Source organism: Notolepis coatsorum, assembly GCF_963971535.1.
Source record: "Notolepis coatsorum genome assembly, chromosome: 16".
NCBI lineage: Eukaryota > Metazoa > Chordata > Actinopteri > Aulopiformes > Paralepididae > Notolepis > Notolepis coatsorum.
In genome coordinates, this window is record NC_140180.1 from 84,012,283 (window position 1) to 84,036,222 (window position 23,940).

A 23,940-nucleotide genomic window follows, 5' to 3' on the forward strand; every position below is an offset into this window, starting at 1 on the left:
CTCGTTGAAAGCCACTCACGAGATTTCTCTGATTTTTTTTTTTTTAGCGATCTGAAATCATATTGCATCACGCGAGCCTACCCTAGTATACCCGAGTGCCGCCGGCGATCAGATGTGGGAAAAAGCGCCCCCTATCGTCTCCCAGATGACATAAGGGATTTTGGAATGGACTCAATGAAAAATCCTGTACTCCACATTTTCCAGTCCACCCATGCAGCCGGAGTACCAGGGTTCATTCATGGGGCTCTCAGCCCCGCGGAATCATGTGTTACACTGTACACACATTGGATCTATACACTTATCGATTTTTTCGAATGGAGATCAGGAATTGGAATTTACCAGTTGGATACCATCTGATGTCAGGTAAGGAATCTATGTTATCAGTGTTAGGATAATCAGACTCATTTTGATGAAGATATAGGCTGTTTTGTGAAATGTCCTCTATCGGTTTTACTGAAAAAATCCATGAGGAAATGAACACGGCTATTATCAGCGCGCGCCTCGAATGGGCGTGCGTGTACGTATAATATTGATCATCTAGCGTTTATTTGAAAACGATTCATAAATAGGCCGACAAATATCAACGTTCTGGAATATTCCAGTAAAAGACGATTTTCATAGAATGCCCCAGAATGGACTGTTTTTTACCTCAAAACGGGTGCTTTTCAAAATGCTCTCAAAACGGAAATGAAGCGATAAAAAACCAATCTGCCTTGACAGCACTGACTGGAAAAGGATTATTTGATAAGCGACGGGCAGATTAGACACATAGCCATAATTTAAAACATAGATTAGGCGATATTAACGATAACATTAAAGTGGATGGTGGCATTGAAGCGCTAACTCTGGCGCCACCTCGTGGCATAGAAAGTGTTAACACTTTGAATGCCACTCACGGCTTTTCTCTGGTTATTACCCCCCGGGTTGAATGCCCATCACGAGAATATTCGTTTTATTCGTTTTTTTTTTTTATTAGCGATCTGAAATCATATTGCATCAAGCGAGCCTACCGTTGGAGATCCAGTCACCCCAGGCTCTCAGATGTGAAAAAAGCGCCCCCTATCGTCTCCCAGATGGTAAATCACCCTTTTGGATTAGACTCAATGAAAGTGAATGGGAGAAAGGATTTCTGACTCCACATTTTACTTCTCACTCATGCAGCCGACATCGACCGGCATCACTCCGGAGCCTGAAGAGCAGCGGGGATTATCTGTTCTACTGTATACACGGTTGATCAATACAATGATCGATTTTTTCGAATGGTGATCAGGAATTGGAATAATCCATTTGGATACCATCTGATCTCAGGTAAGGAATCTATGTTATCAGTCTTAGGATAATCAGACTCATTTTCACGGATATATAAGCGTTTCCCCTATATGTGATATAGCTGTTTTGACTGTAAAAGCCATCAGGAAATAAGAGCAGCGATTATCAGCGCGCGGCACGAGTGTGCGTGCGCACACATATACTATCGATTATCTAGCGTTTATTTGAAAACTATTCATAAATAGGCAGACAAATGACAACGTTCTAGAATATTCCAGTAAAAGGCGATTATCATAGAATGGGTTGTTTTTTCCGCAAAAACAAGTGATTTTCAAAATGCTATCAAACGGAAATGAAGCGATAAAAAAACAATCTGCTTTGACAATGTTGACTGGTAAATGAGTCTTTGATAAGCGACGGGCAGATTAGACACATAGCCATAATTTAAAACATAGATTAGGCGATATTAACGTTAACATTGGAGTGGATTTGGGCATTCAAGGGGGTAAAAAGGAAAACACGGACTGAAAGTGTTAAAGAAAGTTGATTTAATAAAAGAAAAATACAAATTTAATCAGATTAATCACTTTATTCAAATTGAGGATTTAGTTTAAAAAAATATATATTTGAAGTAATTTTTTTTTTTATAGAATAGAATAGATATATACATTCGAAGCTTCGAATGTTAAAAAAATGACATTCGGTACAGCCCTAGTATATATATATATATAATATAGTAGGGCTAGGGGATTAATCGAGTTTCAATTTAATCCCCTTAATCCCCAATTATGATTTTGTTTTCCCACAATCATGAAAACAAGATAATCCAGATAAAACAATTATTCTGCCCCATGCCGCGTTGCTCTCATTTTGTCTTGTGTTGTAAACACAGCTCACCCTTCCTTCACAGCAGTGCACTCCACGCCTCCTCCCCCCTCAATTACAGTAGTTTCATCTCGTGTTGAGAGGGAGGAGGGAGTTATTTTGAAATGTCTTTGGTAACTTGTAGAGACAGAAAGGCAGCCTTTGGTCGAGAAGAAATGTGAAACTACTGTAATTCAGTCGTCGTCTGATCTTCTCAAATCAATGAGTAATCAAGTTTAATAAATCATACTTTCAATATCAAACTAAATTATCGTGATTATTAGGATTTTAAAAACTCTACCTTTGACGGCGGTATCGCAAAAACTACCTGTGCATGGATCCATGTCATGACCGCCCAGCCCCAGAACACAACATTCTCTTCCCCCACCTCCCAAACTTCTCTAAACATTGGTATTGCATGTTATGCATATTAATAAACATATATATACAATTTGCTGACCCATTACTTTGAACGAGAGACAACTGAGATAAGAGTCCGGAGTGGAGCGGTTCTGATTGGAACAACCTATTACAGTAGAACTCTGGGCTACAGAGTTAAGCCGAGCTGGCTAATAACACAGGCTGCATCCAGCCAAGTCAGCAACTCAGTTACAGCTCAACCAGCTCTTAATTACAGCCTGCAAAGCCCCCAAACATCCCAGCAGCTCACGCGGAAAATGTGATTAATGAGGTGGATGTGAGGAATGAGGTGTGTTGTTCACGGCTGTCAACAACAAGCTTGAGTACTGGAATCCTTCACATGGACTAGTCGCTCCGTCGCTGTACTCTATATAACATACTCTGCTGCTCACAATACTCATCCAAAGCACTTATATCCTTCATTTAGGCTGCATTTTTAAACTCAACGATAACACAAACGACAAACATAAAGAGGTTTCATCTGTGGAGATCAAAGCACATGAGTATGTTGTCTTATGGTTATGATTTTATGTTTGTTTTTTTTGCTTTCTGTATGTACACTCACCACCGTGACTGTAAATGAGGGAAACCTCAGTTGCCTTTAAATGTTTGAAATGAAATGGAAAAAGTTAGCGGACATCCATCCATTGGCTTATCATCATCATTTTCAAGACTCCCTCTATCCTCTCCATGCTTTCTCCTTCCTCGAAACCTCCCTTTCAACAGCTTTCTGCCTATCTTCCAGTAGCTTATATGTTACTGTACTTTCGAGTGTAAATAAAGGTTTGCAATGAAATGTCGCACAATTCCAGTTTCACCACACAGAGCCCGTCTCTTGGGGATCACTAACGGAAACGTGGTGCAAGTCGGGACTTGTTCCTTGGGCTCAGAGGGAGCCGGGAGATGGGCCTCCTTCTCTAGGTGGGGGTTAGGGTGTAGGAAGACACAGAAAGCATGACATAACACAGAGACACAAGGTTGGAGAAGCCTCAGGCCTATGACTCAATCATGCCTGGTTGACTGACTTGTCAAATTGCAACACAGAGCGCTCTCTCCATATGGGATCTGGTTCATAATAACGTGCAGCCGGATTTAATTGCAGACATTCTTTATAACAAAGGGCAGCGCTTCTATATCTCACACTACACAGAGGTACAGTAGAGTCAGTGTGTGTGTGTGTTTCAAGATTTGTAGATTCAAGAGTCATACCAGGGCATACAGTGAAATGCGGACATGCACGCTACGATTGTGCAATAATCGTAGCGGGCGTGTGTGTGTGTGATATTCCCAAATTTCACAAGGAGTGTATTGCGCTGTGGAATGAGGGTGCAGAGAGGTGGCAAAGGTGGAGGAGGAGGAGGAGGAGGAGGAGGAGGAGGAGGAGGAGGAGGAGGAGGAGGAGGAGAGCCACGTGCGTGTGGATCCCATCTGGCTGATGGGCCTGGCAGGGCAAGCATCTGAGAGGGGAAAAAACACCCAATGCTCCCTCCATCTTTTGTTTTCACCAGCTCTCTTTGTGTGTGTGTGTGTGTGTGTGTGTGTGTGTGTGTGTGTGGTGTGTGTGTGTGTGTGTGTGTGTGTGTGTGTGTGTGTGTGTGTGTGTGTGTGTGTGTGTGTGTGTGTGTGTGTGTGTGTGTGTGTGTGTGTGTGTGTGTGTGTGTGTGTGTGTGTGTGTGTGTGTGTGTGTGTGTGTGTGTGTGTGTGTGTGTGTGTGTGTGTGTGTGTGTGTGCGCGTGTGTGTATAATGTGCATGTGAAACAATGGCGTCACGCAGGGCCAGAGCACAATAGCAGTGATGGTGAATGAAAGGGGTGCTTGAAAAGAGGAGGGCTGGGTTCATTCAGGCCCGTGTGGCCCGTTCCCCGAGACAGTGTGTGGGAAGAAGATCCTCTGGGGCCACACAGACCATTCCTTCACCCAGCGACACACAGCAACACCACGCCAGTGGGACAGAGGCACATAGAGGTGACAGAGCCATGCAGTAACAGAGTGGGGGTTTAGGGGCTATGTGGTCAAAGGGAACACTGGGACTTTTCACATGGGGTGGGGGGGGGGGGCAGACAGGGACGCCCCCAGGGGACAATAAAAGTTGTGCCTCAGCCTGGCTGGGATGGTACAAAACAGATTTAGGGACAGTCTCTGGGTTTGTATGTGAAAAAGGGCAGGAATTGGGAAGGTTCTTCCTCAGTTCAGGACTAAATTAAACGGTAGTTTCGGGCTGTGGTGAACTATTGAAAGCGCGAGGGAGAGACATGACAGGGGACGTGTAAACCAGCGTAGCCTCAGCAGACAGAGAGGAGACCTAGTAGAACTCCTCTCCACCACTACGCTCTCTAAACCACATCCTGCTACATCACACACACAGCTGAGGTCGACGACTACGGTGGTCCTGGTGGCATGAAGGTCAAAATAACACTCAGAGTCGAGTAACACATTTTGGACCAAAGGTCCCTGATTTGATCGTGGTCTTGCTACTGACTCAGAGGTTGCAGAGGCCTGTGGCTGACCAGTGACTACAGGACAACCCACACTGATGATGAGGTCAACTGGGAGTGATGAGAAAAGCAAGTCCAGACACATCATCAGTCTTATTATTAGCCTGGGTGTACTGAAGGTTGTGGTCAGTTTGCAAGTGGCGACAGGACAATCAAACAAACCCACACACACACACACACACACACACACACACACACACACACACACACATAAAGGGCAGGAGAGTGGTAGGTCTACTCTACAGTACTTGGTTGGCCCCTCTGTTACTCAACGTTATCAAGTATTATTATCAAACTGAACACCTTGGCTTGTCAAGTCATGAAACTATCAAACATTCCCCAATTATTAGATTTAGATTAAAATGTATTGTCATTATACACAGCACAAGTACAGTACAAACGAAAATAAGTTTGGCATTCAACCAGAGTGCAAATGTAACAGTAAAGTGCAATAGCAATAAACAAGTGATTCAACTGGATATATAAAATATATAAATTAGTACTACTGACTGAGTAATAGTGCTAATCAGATGTATGTACAGAGTTGTAGTATTAGTATGTGCAGTGATAGATATAAAGACATTATGGTAATAGGTCATACTGGCCAGCAGTGTAACTAGTAAGAGTAGGTAGGGAGATATAGACTAGATAGTAGATATAGTATCTAGTACAGATGTGTAAAAATGATTATATCTACTTGGTCCCTCTGTTACTCAACGTTATCACATTATTAGTAAGTCCCCTGGCAAGTATCACTACTATCAAACTGAACACTGGCTGATCAAGTCAGGAAACGTTGATCAAAGTATAATTAAAACACATTACTCACCCAAAATATGATGTTGAATCCGAATAAAAAGTACTTGACGCAGCAGCTCACTTCAGCCCCTTTAAAGTGATCATCATGGTGTTTCCTACTCATTCTCCCTTAGAGCAGGGGCTCAGCTAGCCTCGATGCTAGCTAACTAGTTAGTCTAATCGATGCACTTCGATAGCTTAGCTGTTTCTGAAGCACTCGGGCTAAAGTTAGCTGGCTCCATTAGCAACAAGACATCAACTGTTAGCAGTAGCGTTAGTCAACTAGCTAACGTTAAGTTGAATGGCTAGCTAATGTTAGCTGCTAACAACAACAAATCCAGAGACACTTCTGAATCAGGCGACAGGTATTCATCTGCAGTTCAATCGATATTATCCGGTAAACTGACGTTGAATCGGTAGCGTGGACTGAGATCGCGATCAGTTTAGGTTTTATTCCAGCTAAATACACAGCTACTGTAGGTTTGTCTCTCCATGGTGGCATCGGTCTCTGGTTGCTTTAGTTCCATCCTTGTTGTTCTCTCTGCTCCACAACGAGCCCTGCTGCTGTCAAACGAGGAAACGCACAACTAACTGCTGCACTGTGTGGTCGTTCTGCCTTAACAGCGACATCTAGTGGCTGCTTCTCTTCTCCACATCACATGGAGGCATAGTATGCAGCTGCAGGATTGATTGATTGATTGAAAACTTTATTAACAGATTGCAATGGGTACAGTACAGTACAGCTCAATACATACAATTGTTATGGGGATGCAGACCAGAGAAAGACTTTCGTCTTGTTTACATCAGGGTCCCCCATTTTCAATTCATCGTATCAGGACCGCAGAGCCAGCGGCGCTCTCAGGACCGGCAGGACAACGAGAACTGTGTTTTGTTTTGTTGAATGAAGGATGAATGAAAACTTTATTTAACAGATTGCAGAATGGGTACAATACAGTACGGCTCAATACATACAATTGTTAAGGGGATGCAGACCAGAGAAAGACGTTTGTCTTGTTTACATCAGGGTCCCCCATTTTCAATTCATCATAACATATATGACACACACGACATACAGATAGACAGTACTGCTACATCTATACATTTATGACATACCAGATTTGCAAATGCAGTACTGTTTGTGATACAAAAAGTGTCCAGAAAAGAGTGTATATACATTTGACGTAGAAACTGTACATTGGAGGGGAGGAGACTGTCTATTAGGAGGGGGTGGGGGGGTTTGGACATTTACGGTGGCCAGTTTCGAATTGCAGCCTCCCGTAGGTGCTCTTTTAGAGCGGTTTTGAATGTGGGTAGGGATTCACATTCCTTTACAGCTTTGGGTAGGGCGTTCTATAATAAGAGGCCACGCACGGATGTTTGTGTAGTTCTTTTTTCTTCCAACATGGCTGTCTGTAACCGTTGTTTTGTTAAACTTATTTTCGTTGTACTGTACTTGTGCTGTATAATGACAATACATTTGAATCAGTAATATTATGCTTTTGCAGTGTTTTACTTTTTAGTTTGCCACTGTACAGAAACAGGCATTTTATTTAGAAAGTGGTTACCAATGGTTACAGGCAGCCATACTGGAAGAAAGAGAACTACATTTATATTTAGTAATTTAGCTGATGCTTTTATCCAACGTGACATACTAATTGTGTACAACAAGTAAGCAGGAGGAGTACAACTCTCAACTGGCAGCTAAGGGGAAGTTGTATTGTTCATCTAGCAGAGCCAACCTTGAGTGCATAGTAGTATAGTAGGTAGTAGTATAGTAGGTAGTAGTATAGGCATAGTAGTGTAGTAGGTAGTAGTATAGTAGGTAGTAGTAGTATAGGCATAGTAGTGTAGTATTATAGGCATAGTAGTATAGTAGGTAGTAGTATAGTCATAGTAGTGTAGTAGGTAGTAGTATAGTAGGTAGTAGTAGTATAGGCATAGTAGTGTAGTATTATAGGCATAGTAGTATAGTAGGTAGTAGTATAGTCATAGTAGTGTAGTAGGTAGTAGTATAGGCATAGTAGTAGTATTATATGCATAGTAGGTAGTAGCATAGGCATAGTGACAAAATGGCATCCAATGTAATAAAAAAAGTCAACCAACGAACTAGATTCTTGTACCGGATCTCCTCTCTGGTAAACAAGAATACCCTGAAGACTCTGGCAGGAGCACTTATTCAAGGGTACTACGACTATGCTTGCACCTCATGGTACCAAAGCACCTCAAAGGCGCTAAAAACAAAATTACAAACATCTCAAAACAAACTGGTCAGACTACTGCTTGACCTTACTCCTAGAACCCACCTCACCCCTGCCCACTTTGACAACCTAGGATGGCTTAGAGTAGACGACAGAGTACAGCAACTTGCAATGGGCCTGGTCTACAAGATACACTACACGACCAAGGTACCCATGTACATGTCAAAATACTTCCCAAAGGTCAGTGAATACCACGATCACAACACCAGAGGGAGCTCCACAAATCATGTTAAACCCAGATTCGGCTCAAACAAGGGACTAAACACGTTTTGCAATTATGCCACATCAATGTGGAACGCCCTACCCAAAGCTGTAAAGGAATGTGAATCACTACCCACTTTCAAAACCACTCTCAAAGAACACCTACGGGAGACTGCAATTCGAAACTGGCCCCTGTAAATGTCCTAACGCAACCCCCTCCAATGTACAGTAAATGACCAAGTATGGTTTTGTCAATATTCCAATGTACAGTTTTGCTTGTACAGTTCCCCACCCACCCCTCTTACCCACCCCCCCCCCACCCACCCAGGACCCCAGGAAGAATAGCCCCAGCACTGCTGTGGCTAATGGGGATCCAAATAAACTTAAACTTAAACTTAAACCCAACCACCTCCAATGTACAGCCCCCCCCCCCCACCCAACCCCACCCCACTTACCCAACCTCCCCCAATGTACAGTTTTTACGTCAAATGTATATACTCTCTTTTCTTGACCCTTTTTGTATCACAAACAGTACTGTATTTGCAAATCTGGTATGTCATAGATGTATAGATGTAGCAGTACTGTACGGCAACATACAAGCTTTTGACAACAATGAGTAATAAGTAATTTGATATAAAACGCTAAACACCATTATATATATAGATTCACGGTAATATGCAGGTCTCGATTTGATACCGACCATTTTGGAACATTCTAGAATTTTCGACTCTATTTTTCTTACATGAAGGCTATGAGTCATAACGGAATATTCTGGAATATACTGGATTGTTATTGTTCTATGGCACGAGGCATGTACTGGAACATTAAAACATCAATCTGCAAGTCACGAGCGGCGGACAGCACTCTGGAATACAATATCTTTTTCATTGATGGCCCCGTGAAATAACAACGATATGAGACTTGGTCAGGAAATAGATGTGAAGAACAACGACCACCATAACAGATTAATGATCACGCATTACGGGGGACGATCTGCATACAAATATTTAAAATTCTCCTTGTCGTTTAGATGTGTAAACATGCAAAGGTATTTTAAAAACAAAAAAAATGAAGTAGATATTCCCGGATTATATGGGTTTTCGATATCTAATTCTAAACATCACTATTTCTTATTCTTTATTTCTTTATTCTGAAATGTTCTAACCAATAAATGTTAATAGAAGGTTAAAAAAAAAAGGGAAAAAAATAGGTTTAAATGAGTATACCAATTGAGGTATAATTTTCATTCTGTTATAATTACATTAACGGGAGAGAGGCTTGGTCACAGGTGACATTCTATTAAATTAGAATTAAAAACATAGATTCTATGGTATACATAGGAAAGCTTAGGATAAATTGCTCATTCTGGGCAGACCGGAGGTGCAGGAAAGGAAGAAGTTGTACGCGAAGGAGGTATCAAATAGGTACCTTGTACGACTCTGTAAGGGAGGGGGGATCAGGTTTTTTTTTGTATATATATGTATGTTTTTATGCTCGGCTCTCAACGGGACCTCAACAGTGGGATGTAAATCCATTGTGAATTCGCACTCCAGAAATATTACCAACAAATACAAATCAATATGTATAGATTATGGCTAGTTTGAATATAATGATCTGGAACACTGGGGGAATAAATAATCAACATAAACGCAAAAGCGTGCTCACATTAATGAAAAACAAACAGCTCTCTTAAGCGAAACGCACATTTTAGTGGGAGACAAAGCTACGTTAGCGGACAACACATACCATAACATTAGTCACTCTTCCTTTGGAACGAGAACCCGTGGAGTTGCTATAGTCGTGAAACGGAAATTGAATATTGAATTGAAGGGAGTATGGTCTGATGCAGATGGTCGGATAACCATAGCTAAGATTATACACAAGAATAGGAAAATAGCGTTGGTAGCGGTATATGCCCCAAATCTATACGAAACTAATTTCTACACTGCACTCACTAGGGAAATGTTAAACCTTCCAGAATACTCATTTATAATTGGTGCGGATTTTAATGCCATTTGGGACCCTGGGTTGGATAAATCTTATCCCAACTTTTCCAACGAACAAAAAAAGTCATCTAATGCGTTAAAGGATTGGGCAAAGAATACAGGTGTAAATGATCTATGGCGATCACTCAACCCCACGACCGGAAGTACTCTTGTCGATCAGCAAGACATAAAACACTCTCCAGAATAGATTATGTTTTCGCAACACCGAGACTATTTGATAACTATGAAGTGGAGATGGTACCCAATGCATTATCAGATCACTGTTATTTACTCCTAAAAGGATCATTTGGTGTACTATCATCCCGAGCCCCAAGATGGCGCTTTAACACAACACTGCTGAATAACAAGGAATTCATTACACAACTCAAAGAAGCTCTTTCAGTATTCCTACCAGAGAATGTGAACTCGGTGCCGGACCCTAGAATATTATGGATGTCGGTAAAGGGAATGATCAAGGATTTCACGGATAGTTTTTCATCCAAAATACGCAAGAATCGATGCTCAAAACTGGCGGAATTAGAAACGCTTTACTCTACATTATTTACTTCTTTACAATATAACGACTCGGCTCGACTGGAATCTCAAGTTAATTTACTAAAAATAGAGATTAACGCCATTTACAGACAATCTGAAGTACAGATACGTAGCACAAGACAACAGCATTACTCTCAAGGTTCCAAACCAAGTCACCTACTAGCTACGCGATTAAGAGTTAACACAAAATTTGCAGATATAACTCCCCATCCTCAATTGGGAGCGACGACGCCTCCCTCGCGGACAAGCTCAACATCTTCTACGCTCGGTTTGGTGTAGACAGTGGCGCTGCCGGCTCTCCGGCTAGTGACGTCACTGGCGCGCCGGCTGTTGTGGAGGGGGGGGGGCAACCGCGGGGGGGGCGGGGACGCTCTCTCGTTGTCGGAACACAGTGTGAGAAGAGCATTTATGCAGGTGAACACCAGGAAGGCTGCTGGCCCAGATGGCATAACAGGACGCATACTCAAGTCCTGTGCCAACCAGCTGGCCCCAGTGTTCACCGCCATATTTAATCAATCCCTGGCGGAGTCAGTGGTCCCTGCCTGCTTCAAGATGTCTACCATCATCCCTGTACCGAAGAAACCCTCCCCAACATGTCCAAATGACTACAGACCGGTGGCACTCACCTCTGTGGTCATGAAATGTTTCGAGAGGCTGGTCAAGGACCACATTTGTGCCTCCCTCCCCAGTGATATGGATCCTATGCAATTTGCATACAGGACAAACAGGTCCACCGACGACGCGGTCACCCAGGTACTGCACAGCACCCTCTCGCACCTTGACCGTCAGAAGGGGGGCTATGTGAGACTGTTGTTCATTGACTACAGCTCAGCGTTCAACACCATAGTCCCCACCAGACTGGTGGACAAGCTGATCGAGCTAGGTCTGAGCTCCGCCCTGAGCGCCTGGGTACTGGACTTTCTGAGCGAAAGACCCCAGGCAGTCAGGGTGGGGGGTCAGACCTCCAACACCATCACCCTGAGCATCGGGTCCCCCCAGGGCTGTGTTCTGAGCCCCCTGCTGTACTCACTCTACACACACGACTGTGTGGCCAAGTTCAGCTCCAACTCCATAGTGAAGTTCGCAGACGACACGGTGGTGGTGGGGCTGATCTCGGACAACGACGAGAAGGCCTACCGGGAGGAGGTTGAGGTACTGGAACGCTGGTGCCAGGACAACAGCCTGCTCCTGAACATTGGTAAAACCAAGGAGCTGATCGTGGATTATAGGAGAGGACAGCAGGAGACGCACACACCACTGATGATTAACGGGGCTACCATGGACAGGGTGAGCAGCTTTAAGTACCTGGGGGTCCACATCTCAGAGGACCTGACATGGTCAACACACATAGACACAGTAGTAAAGAAGGCAAAACAGCGCCTCTACCACCTGAGACAGTTAAGGAAGTTCAGAGTATCTGGGAAGATACTCCAGTCCTTCTACTCAGGAGCTGTAGAGAGCATCCTGACCGGAAACATCACTGCCTGGTATGGAAACAGCACGGCACAGGACAAGAAGGCCCTACAGAGAGTGGTGCGCTCAGCCGAGCGTACCACGGGTATTGCACTACCCCCCCTGCAAGTTCTATACAACAAGAGGTGCAAATCCAGAGCCTGCAGGATAATGAAGACCCTCACCACCCCAATAACAGCCTGTTTCAGCTGCTGAGGTCAGGCAGACGCCTGCGAACCCCAGCTACTAGGACAGAGCGGCTTAGGCTCAGCTTCTTCCCCCAGGCCATCAGAGCCATGAACAATGAACATTGAGTGCTCAGAACATTGAACTATCCACACACAAGCACACATGAACACACACACGACACGCACACTGTGCACGCTCACACACGAGCAGCCACTTAACACTTTAACATGAGCGGGCACACACTCATGTCGCACACACGCACACTTATGGCCAAAGGAAAGGACACTTTAAATTAGAATAACAGGAACAGTGTATTGCACTACCAAAGCTAACTAGCATGTCCCATATGCTCTGTAAATAACTATGTACAGATACCGAGATGTCACTCCATGTTACCTGTTACCTGTTTACTGCACAATGTTGTTTTTTCTTTTTGATTCTATTATATGTACCACTGTATTGCACATCGTTGCGGGCAAGACCACCCGCATTTCATTGTATACCTGTATGCCGTGACAATTAAAACTCTTGACTTGACTTGACATTAAAGCACAACAAGGACTTGTAACAGACACCAAAGAAATAAACGCGACATTCAAAGAATTCTACTCCAACTTGTATAAATCAGAAACGACCTTCGATCAAAACAAAATGGACACATATCTTAATCAAATTAACCTCCCCAAACTTTCAGAGGATGATGCTAAACAGTTAGAAACACCAATCACACTAGAGGAACTCAGGAAGGCCATATCCGAAATGCAAAGTGGTAGGGCTCCTGGAAGAGACGGTATCCCACCAGAAATGTACCTCTCATGTTGGGACATAATTGGACCCCTATTACTTAATATGATTTTATACTCAGTCAAGGAGGGGAACTTTCATAAGAACGACAATATTGCACTCATAACAGTCCTCCTTAAAAAAGACAAAGACCCCACCGAGTGCGGTAGTTATAGACCCTTAAGCCTCCTCGGAACCGATATCAAACTGTTCTCTAAGGTATTAGCCATCAGACTTCAAAAGCATATGACGTCTTTAGTTCATCTGGATCAAACTGGCTTCATAAGAAACCGTTTGATCACTGACAACATAAGACGATTACTATACGTACTAGATGCCAGCAAGGACGACACCACACCCAAGGCGATGCTGTCCCTGGATGCAATGAAAGCTTTTGATAGGCTGGAATGGTCGTATCTATGGGCAGTATTAGAAAGGATGGGGTTAGGAAAAGGATTAATTGATATGATTAAAGTATTATACAAAGACCCATCGGCCATGATTACAACAGGTATAATCACCTCCGGAATATTTCCGGTATCACGCTCTTCTAGACAGGGTTGCCCTCTTAGTCCCGGACTATTCGATTTATCACTAGAACCTTTAGCACAATATATAAGACAATCCCAACTCATAGAACCAATCGTAATCAAGGGCACACAACACAAAATTAGTCTATATGCGGACGACGTAATACTGTTCATGCAAAACCCTAACACCGCAATGCCTCATCTTCTCAAGTTGATTAATGACTTTGGCGACCTATCGGGATTTAAGATAAACTGGCCAAAGTCGGCTTTCCTTCCACTGAACGCCCCTGCAAAGAATACAAGTCTTCCAGAAGAAATACCAATGGTTAAACACTTTAGATGTTTGGGAGTTGAAGTATTCCCTACCATAAGCCAAACGGTGAAACACAATTACATAGAAATCCAAAATAAAATCAAATACGACTTTGACAGGTGGTCAAAACTTAAAAACTCAGTACAGGCACAGGTTTCAATAGTTAAGATGGATGTCTTACCTAGAATCAACTTCATCAGCTCAATGCTTCCGTTACCCCCTCCAAAAAAATTACACTCTTCCGCATATAAATTTATTTGGAATAACAAACCACCACGTATAAAAAGATCCACCGCACAGAGAAACAAAGCCGACGGAGGGATGGCAATTCCAAAATGTTTCCACTATTTTAAGGCGTACACTTTAAGACCACTGACAACCTGGTTTGAACCCCAAGCATCAGTATCCTGGAGAAATTTAGAAGTAAATATAGTAGCACCACAGAGACTGCAGGACATAGTATACACCAAAATATCAATTAAGCAATGCGAACTGAAATTTGGCCCCATAATTACACATGCAATCCGGATATGGCGTGAAACACAAAAAAAATATTCTAACCCACATAAATGGCATAATCATACTCCCTTATTCAATAACAATGCACTCCTGATTGGAAAACGACCTATAAGATTCCCTAGATGGGAACAGCAAGGCATACATACATTAGGAGATGTTTTCAACAAACAGGGTATTTGTAGTTATGATGAAATAGAAAAAAAATTTAATCTCACCGGTTCCACATATTTTTTTTACGCACAATTATTGTTATGTTTGAAGTCTCACAGTGTTCCATTAAGGATACCAATTGCACACCACAGATACCACAATTTTTTCTATGAAAGAGAGACATCGAGAGGTTTTGTATCAGATTTTTATCATCAATTACTAACGGCCTCGTATGAAACCCTCCACCTAGACTCTATTTGGAGGAGGGATATACCAGACCTGGAAATAGATTTTGATTGGCAAGAAGCCTGGGCAAATGTTCGACTTGCATCAAGGAACCCGGACCATCAACAAATCAATCTTAACTATATTCATAGGACATACTTGACTCCTATAAGACTGAACAGAATGGGTCTTAAACAAGACTCCAAATGCTCCTTATGTACAAATGGGGACGAGGGGACATTTATGCACATGTACTGGGACTGCCCACCAGTTAAGATATTCTGGAAAGAAGTGACCCAGCAATTATCAAATCTCTTAATTCTGAATATACCTGTACACCCCTCTGTATTACTGCTGAATGATGTTTTTGAGTATGCAGTACATCCACAGCTAAAGAGATTGGTTTTATCTGGTATTACAGTGATACTATAAAACATATAAAAAACTGATAGCATCACGATGGATTCAACCGGAAAAAATGTGCCGAAAGGTCTGGATTCTTACATATCTCGATGTGATTTATCTAGAAATATCTACAGCAAGAATTTTGGGTCTCAATGAATCCAAATTGACAATGTGGTTAGAAGTGGTGGAGAGAATAAAAGCTAGCATATAATGGTAGTGTCTGGTTAGGAGCGAATGATAATGGATGGATTATCCATTGGGGGGTCCAGGGTGGGGGGTGCGAGCAAGAGCATATGTGTGTAGGGGAATAGATAGCAGGTATTAGGGGCATATCTTGTATAAGACATTTATTTAAACTGTGATTTAATTTGATGTGCACTGTTAACAATGCTTGTATATCTAATCGTGTGTTGTATGTTTGTTTATGTGTTTGTTTAAAAAATAATAAAAAAATAAAATACAAAAAAAGATGTAGCAGTACTGTCTATCTGTATGTCATGTATGTCATATATGTCCTGATGAATTGAAAATGGGGGACCCTGATGTAAACAAGACGAAAGTCTTTCTCTGGTCTGCATCCCCTTAACAATTGTGTGTATTGAGCTGTACTGTATTGTACCCATTCTGCAATCTGTTAATAAAGTTTTCAATCAATCAATAGTAGTGTAGTAGGTAGTAGTATAGGCATAGTAGTATAGTAGGTAGTAGTACAGTATAGGCATAGTTGCATAGTACATATATAGTATCAACATAGTAGTATAGGCATAGTTGCATATTACATAGTAGTATCAACATAGTAGTATAATACATTAGATAGTAGTATAGACATAGTAGCATAGTACATTAGATAGTAGTATAGACATAATAGCATAGTACATAGTAGATAGTAGTATAGACATATTAGCATAGTATGTAGTCGTATAGACATAGTAGCATAGCACATAGTAGTATAGACATAGTAGCATAGTAGGTAGTAGTATAGACATAGAAGCATATTAGATAGTATAGACATAGTAGCATAGTAGATAGTAGTATAGACATAGTAGCATAGTACATAGTAGATAGTAGTATAGGTATAGTAGCATAGTACATAGTAGATAGTAGTATAGACATAGTAGCATAGTACATAGTAGATAGTAGTATAGACATAGTAGCATAGTAGGTAGTAGTATATACTGTACATAGACGCATAGTACATAGTAGTATAGACATAGTAGCATAGTACATAGTAGATAGTAGTATAGACATAGTAGCATAGATGAGAGTAGTATAGACATATTAGCATAGTATGTAGTTGTATAGCCATAGAAGCATATTAGATAGTATAGACATAGTAGATAGTAGTATAGACATAGTAGCATAGTACATAGTAGATAGTAGTATAGGTATAGTAGCATAATACATAGTAGATAGTAGTATAGACATATTAGCATAGTAGATAGTAGTATAGACATAATAATAATAACTTTATTTGTATAGCACTTTTCATACAGAGGTTGCAGTTCAAAGTGCTTCTCAACAGTACAAAATCCAGGCATGAGCGAGCATAGCAACTCAAGGTATGGTAAATCACAGTGTTTCACATTAGGATCTAACATCCTAATAGGCTCTCTATTCAGTAATACAAATAATAAAATTGTTTAAAATGATTAAGTTTAAAAATAGTCTAAAAATTATACAATAGAACGGACATACAACAACAGTAAAAAATACAGGCATAAGCGAGCATAAAAATAAAAAATTTAAATAGCAAGGTTACAGTAAAAAGTGTGATAAGATTGTTCAAGCAGATGAAAATGGCCCAGTTAGAATCAACCTTGGCACGATGTACCTAACTGGAATGGTAAACAACTTTGCTAGATTTAGGTCAAAAGTCATCTTCTCCTCACAACAGAGCATCACTCTAACATACATATGAATTTCATTGGAAGTGTATGAAAGTAGGTAGGGTAAGAATATAGCTCTGTTTACAGTTTGATTCAGTAATACAAATAATAAAAATAGTTTAAAATGATTCAGTTTAAAAATAGTCATCAGTAAGAAGTAAAAAGTGTGATAACCGACACAGGAATTTGATAGGCAGTGTATAAAAGTAGGCAGGGTAAGAATAGTGCAGGTAAGTACAATTTGTGTCAGGATATCCCTGATGTTTCTATAATAATATTTCCCCTTGCCACTAGGTGGTAGCAGATATCTATCTTCAGATATTTGCCTGCATTACCCCACAGTGAAATGCCTGAGCAAAGAGATAGGTTTTAAGCTGTCTCTTAAAGATGTCTAGCGAGTTGGCTTCTCTGATGTTTTGGGGTAGTTTGTTCCACAGTTTTGGGGCATAGTTGATAAAGGCTGCATTACCGATCCTCTTTTGACTGTTTCTGGGAGCCTCTAGTAGTCCAGCAGCTGATGATCGCAGTGTTCTTGCTGGTGTGTAATTTATTAGAGAGTTGGCGATGTAGCTAGGTCCCTGTCCATTTAGAGCTTTGTATGTAAGGAGAAGGACCTTAAAGTCAATTCTAAATGTTACAGGAAGCCAGTGTAAAGCAGCTAAGACTGGACTAATGTGCTCTCAATAGTAGCATAGTAGTATAGACATAGTAGCATAGTACATAATAGATAGTAGTATAGACATAGTAGCATAGTACATAGTAGATAGTACATTTACATTTACATTTACATTTAGTCATTTAGCTGACGCTTTTATCCAAAGCGACTTACAAGTTCTGTACGACAAGCCATCAGGAAGGGCACAACTCTATCAGCTGAGCAACAATGTTCATCAAAGTGTTGAGTGCTACAGTGTAGGTTAGTTTATTAGGACAAGTGCATGACAGTACGGTTAGTTAGGGTTAGATTTTTTTTTTATTGTTTTTTTTTTTTAATTCAGATAATGGTTGAAGAAGTGCGTCTTTAGTCGACGGCGAAAGATTGGACGTGATTCGGCTGTCCTAACTGGGGTGGGTAGTTCATTCCACCATTGTGGGGCAAGGACTGAGAATAGGCGACTTCTCTTTGATGACCCTCCCGGAGCTTGGATAGGAGTAGGTCTGAGGCGGCCAGAAGATGCAGAGCGTAGGGGTCTTGAGGGTGTGTAGTTAGAGACCATTGACCGGAGGTAGGCGGGAGCGGTTGCCTTTGCCACACGGTATGCTAGGTTGAGGGCCTTGAAGCGGATTCGTGCAGCAATGGGGAGCCAGTGCAGGTCCCTAAGAAGTGGGGTGACATGGGCCGACTTCGGTAGGTTTGAGATCAGGCGGGCCGCTGCGTTCTGAATGAGTTGAAGAGGCTTAGTGGCAGTGGCCGGGAGGCCAGCGAGCAGTGCATTGCAGTAGTCGAGGCGGGAGATGACTGTTGATTGGACGAGGAGTTGGGTGGCTTCTTTTGTCAGGAAGGGGCGGATCCTTCTGACGTTGCTCAGGAGGAATCGGCAGGTTCTGGTCGTCGCTGCGATGTGAGCAGAGAAGTTCAACTGGTCGTCGAGGACAACACAAAGGTTCTTGGCGGTCGGGGACGCAGTCACAGCTGCATTCTCGACTGTGATTGAAAGGTCGGTTAGGGGGGAGGATTTGGCCGGCAGGTGGAGCAATTCTGTTTTGCTTAGGTAGTAGTATAGACATAGTTGCATAACACATACTAGATAGTAGTTTAGACATAGTAATATAGTACATACATAGTAGATAGTAGTATAGATATAGTAGCATAGTATATAGTAGATAGTAATATAGACATAGTAGCATAGTACATAGTAGATAGTAATATATGCATATTAGCATAGTAGATAGTAGTATAGGTATAGTAGCATAGTACATAGTATATAGTAACGGCCCCAAACCCCTCTGCAGCTCTGTCATGCCTCACCACCTGTCTTGGGGAGATAAAGACATGGATGAAGAGCAACTTCCTCCAACTAAACAGCAAAAAAACCGAGGCACTTCTAATTGGCACCCCTGCAGGTTCAGTCTTCATCCATATCACATCTTACCTTTGACGGCCAGGTAATCCCCCTCTCCCCCTCAGTCACAAATCTGGGGGTTCGATTTGACCCCCACCTGACCTTCAACATCCACATAAAACACCTCTGCAAGACCTCATTCTATCACCTAAAAAATATATCAAAACTCCGTCCCACTCTAACCCTGTCAGATGCAGAGAAGCTTGTCCATGCCTTTATCTCCTCAAGACTGGACTACTGTAACGGACTCTTCATCGGGATTCCTGGCAAGAGCATCCAAAAGCTGCAATACATCCAGAACAGCGCTGCGAGGATCCTGATGAGAGTCCGTAAACACGATCACATAACCCCCATCCTCCACTCACTACACTGGCTCCCCGTCTCATCCCGGATCAACTACAAAAAGAGCCTGGACTCTTTTAAAGCAGGCCTGAAAACCTACCTGTTCAAAAAGGCCTTTGACTGTTAGCTTTTTATTAAAATGTTCTTGTGCTGTTGTTTTTAAATTGTCTGTTTATACTATGTTTTTAATTAACTATGTTCTATTTTTATCTTATTTTTATTCTGTATTTTATTTTATTTGTTTTACTAAAAACTATTGCATTTTTTTTTAACTATATTTTAACCCTGTAGTGTAGCACGTTGGGATCCCAGCGAACAAAAAGTGCATTACAAATTCAATCTATTATTATTATTATTATTATTATTATTATTATTATTATTATTATTATTATTATTATTATTATTATTATTATTATTATTATTATTATTATTATTATTAATTATTATTATTATTATTATTATTATTATTATTATTATTATTATTATTATTATTATTAATATAGGCATAGTAGCAAAGTACATAGTAGTATAAGCAAAGTAGCAAAGTACATAGTAGATAGTAGTGAAAACATAGTAGCATAGTACATAGTAGATAGTAGTATAGACATAGTAGCATAGTAGATAGTAGATATTATTAAAAACATAGTAGCATAGTACATAGTAGATAGTAGTATCAAATATAGTAGCAAAGTACATAATAGTAAAATGTGTGTTGCTGCCCAAATGAAACGTGTGTTGCTGCCCAAATTAAACATGCATGTGTTGCTGCCCAAATTAAACGTGTGTTGCTGCCCAAATTAAACATGTGTTGCTACCCAAATTAAACATGTGTTGCTGGCCAAATTAAACATGTGTTGCTGCCCAAATTAAACGTGTGTTGCTGCCCAAATTAAACGTGTGTTGCTGCCCAAATTAAACGTGTGTTGCTGCCCAAATTAAACGTGTGTTGCTGCCCAAATTAAACGTGTGTTGCTGCCCAAATGAAACGTGTGTTGCTGCCCAAATTAAACGTGTGTTGCTGCCCAAATGAAACGTGTGTTGCTGGCCAAATTGAAATGACACGTGAGTTGCTGCCAAAATTAAATGTGAGTTGCTGCCCAAATGACACGTGAGTTGCTGCCCAAATGAAATGTGTGTTGAAATGACACATGAGTTGCTGCCCAAATGAAATGTGTGTTGCTGCCCAAATGACAAGTGAGTTGCTGTCCAAATGAAATGTGTGTTGCTGCCCAAATGACAAGTGAGTTGCTGTCCAAATGAAATGTGTGTTGAAATGACACATGAGTTGCTGCCCAAATGAAATGTGTGTTGCTGCCCAAATGACAAGTGAGTTGCTGCCCAAATTAAACGTGTGTTGCTGCCCAAATGAAATGTATGTTGCTGCCAAAATGACAAGTGAGTTGCTGCCCAAATGAAATGTGTGTTGCTGCCCAAATGACACATGAGTTGCTGCCCAAATTAAACGTGTCTTGCTGCCCAAATGACACATGTGTTGCTGTCCAAATTAAACATGTGTTGCTGCCCAAATGACACGTGTGTTGCTGCCCAAATTAAACATGTGTTGCTGCCCAAATGACACGTGTGTTGCTGCCCAAATTAAACATGTGTTGCTGCCCAAATGACACGTGTGTTGCTGTCCAAATTAAACATGTGTTGCTGCCCAAATGACACGTGTGTTGCTGCCCAAATTAAACATGTGTTGCTGCCCAAATGACACGTGTGTTTCTGCCCAAATTAAACAATTGCTGCCCAAATGAAACGTGTGTTGCTGCCCAAATGAAACGTGTGTTGCTGCCCAAATTAAATGTGTGGCTGCCCAAATGACACATGAGTTGCTGCCCAAATGACACATGTGTTTCTGGCCAAATTAACAACACGGTCTCATCAGAAAACATAAATAAAGTAATAATCCCGACCACAGGAACAAAGGTACATACAATTATGTTATAGCCATGCGTAATATATTTACGTATTATATACATAATATATTTATTTATATTTATATTTATTTATGCCCAAATGAAACGTGTGTTGCTGCCCAAATGAAACGTGTGTTGCTGCCCAAATGAAACGTGTGTTGCTGCCCAAATTAAACATGTGTTTCTGCCCAAATGACAAGTGAGTTGCTGCCCAAATGAAACGTGTGTTGCTGCCCAAATGACACATGAGTTGCTGCCCAAATGACACGTGAGTTGCTGCCCAAATGACACATGAGTTGCTGCCCAAATGACACATGAGTTGCTGCCCAAATGACACGTGAGTTGCTGCCCAAATGACACATGAGTTGCTGCCCAAATGAAACATGTATTGCTGCCCAAGTGACACGTATTTATGTTTTGTATCGGCGAAAGTAAAATTTTTATAAAAACAGCGCAAAGCAGCACGACTGGGAGTCAATGCTTGTCAAGCAGAAGAAAATAAATAGAAATAACACACCCATAAACATTATGCACATACTCATATTGCCATGAATCAGGGAACACACACACATTCACACATACATGTAAATTACTGTAATGTGATGTAATTATTGTAATTATTGTATGATCATGTAAAGAATGATTATGTGCTCATTTTAATTAGTTTACCTTTGGTAATGATGTAATGACCACGTTTAAGTAGAAAAGCCAAACCAGGAACAAAGGTAGCAAATTAGCCTTGGCTAGAAATTCTACATAACATCTGTATGTTGTTACTGTAACTTGCTACAATAATACATTAGAATGTGTATTATTTTTTTATTTTTATTTTTGTATAAATAGGATACCTATAAAGAGAAATCAACAAATTCAACAACAGCACTTCCAATTCAATACATATATTTAAAGGATCAGCCAGAGAGACAGTCTACTACACACAATTAAGCAGAGCCAGATTCATTTGTCTTTTCAGTCCTACAGATGGCAGTCTATGAACTTGTAATGAAGTGCAGCTTTGGTCTCCAATTCACTGTAAAAGTGAATAAAGAAAGAAAGAAAGAAATTGGTGCTTGTGATGATGTTGATATCTTGATGTTGAACAATGAAAATAAAGGCCAGCGGAAGATCAAAAACGTTGCCTGCAATCCCCCAGGATTTATCTTGATGACGGATCAAATACTATTGATGCTGTGAGCTTTTGGTCTCAAAACTCATATAGAACTATGCAATACTGTATATTCATATATAGGTCTGTTCCATCACTGACATCTTGGTCATCAACAACAGGTGGTAACAATCAGAGAACAGGTGATTATCATTAGATGACGACCGGAGCCGAGGAGTCTTGGCACTGTGCCATACAGGAAGGTATGACTCATTGTGAGAATATAGTATGGAATCAAGGGAGGAAGCTGTACATAAACACTGCAGGCACTGTAAAGCCCCAATGCATTATTTCTTTCACCATATAAATATGGGGTATGGGGTATTTGTATAAATTGACATTCTTTCGTGTTTAATCTGTAGATGGAAGATAGGCTTGTTGGAACTTTCGTGAATGCAAGCATAAAACAGAATATATATATCTATTTTACTCCATATTGCCAACATAAACATGCCTTTTACAGTCACAAAACTGTTTTATTAAATAAATAAAACCTAAGATAAGATAAGATATTCCTTTACTCATTCCCTTGGGGAAATGTGTGCGTCATAGCAACATGGGGGGGGGGGGTATGGGCAGGGTCATAGTAGAAAGACAATAAATATAGGCAATACAATTTTATCTGAATATAAATATGATAAAAAATAACAGTGTAAAGAAGGGTGCAGGTAAGGGTGGTTTGGTGGTCATATTTACCTGTTGTCTATTGTTAGTCCTTGTATCAAGAGTGCAGTCATATGTACCTATATTGTTTAGTGTTAGTTCTTGTATCACAAACTCAGTCATATTTACATGTTGTCTAATAGTGTTAGTTATCCTTGTCTACCTCAGTTAACCCTCATGTTGTGTTAGGAATTGGCACCACTGACCGTTGTTAGCGGGTCAATGTTGACCCGGGGTCTAACTCAGTCCTGACCACTAAAAAGAAAGGAGTATCACTCAATATAGTTAATACTACATCCTAACTAACATTATATGCATTCATAACCATATAATCCCATTGTAATTTGATTGTATGGCCCGCGAGACACATCATGTCCCTTATTTTTAAGATGAAAATGAGGTTGTTCAATCATAATATACTAAATGTGAAATCCATAGATAATAATGTTTTCTGACTATAATAGAACAATATTAGAATAACTTCTGAAAAA

At 40.9% G+C, this 23,940-nt stretch overlaps 1 protein-coding gene across 1 annotated transcript in view; it reads right to left on the minus strand.

Annotated features, from left to right (window-relative positions):
* Positions 1–6,380, minus strand: part of tspan17 (tetraspanin 17) — a 38,762-nt gene extending 32,382 nt beyond the window's left edge. The window contains exon 1 of the mRNA XM_084332442.1: positions 5,878–6,380. Within this exon, the coding sequence (XP_084188568.1) occupies positions 5,878–5,970 (93 nt within the window). The 5' untranslated portion in view covers positions 5,971–6,380. The remainder of the gene's footprint in view (positions 1–5,877) is intronic.
* Positions 6,381–23,940: the final 17,560 nt, after the last annotated feature.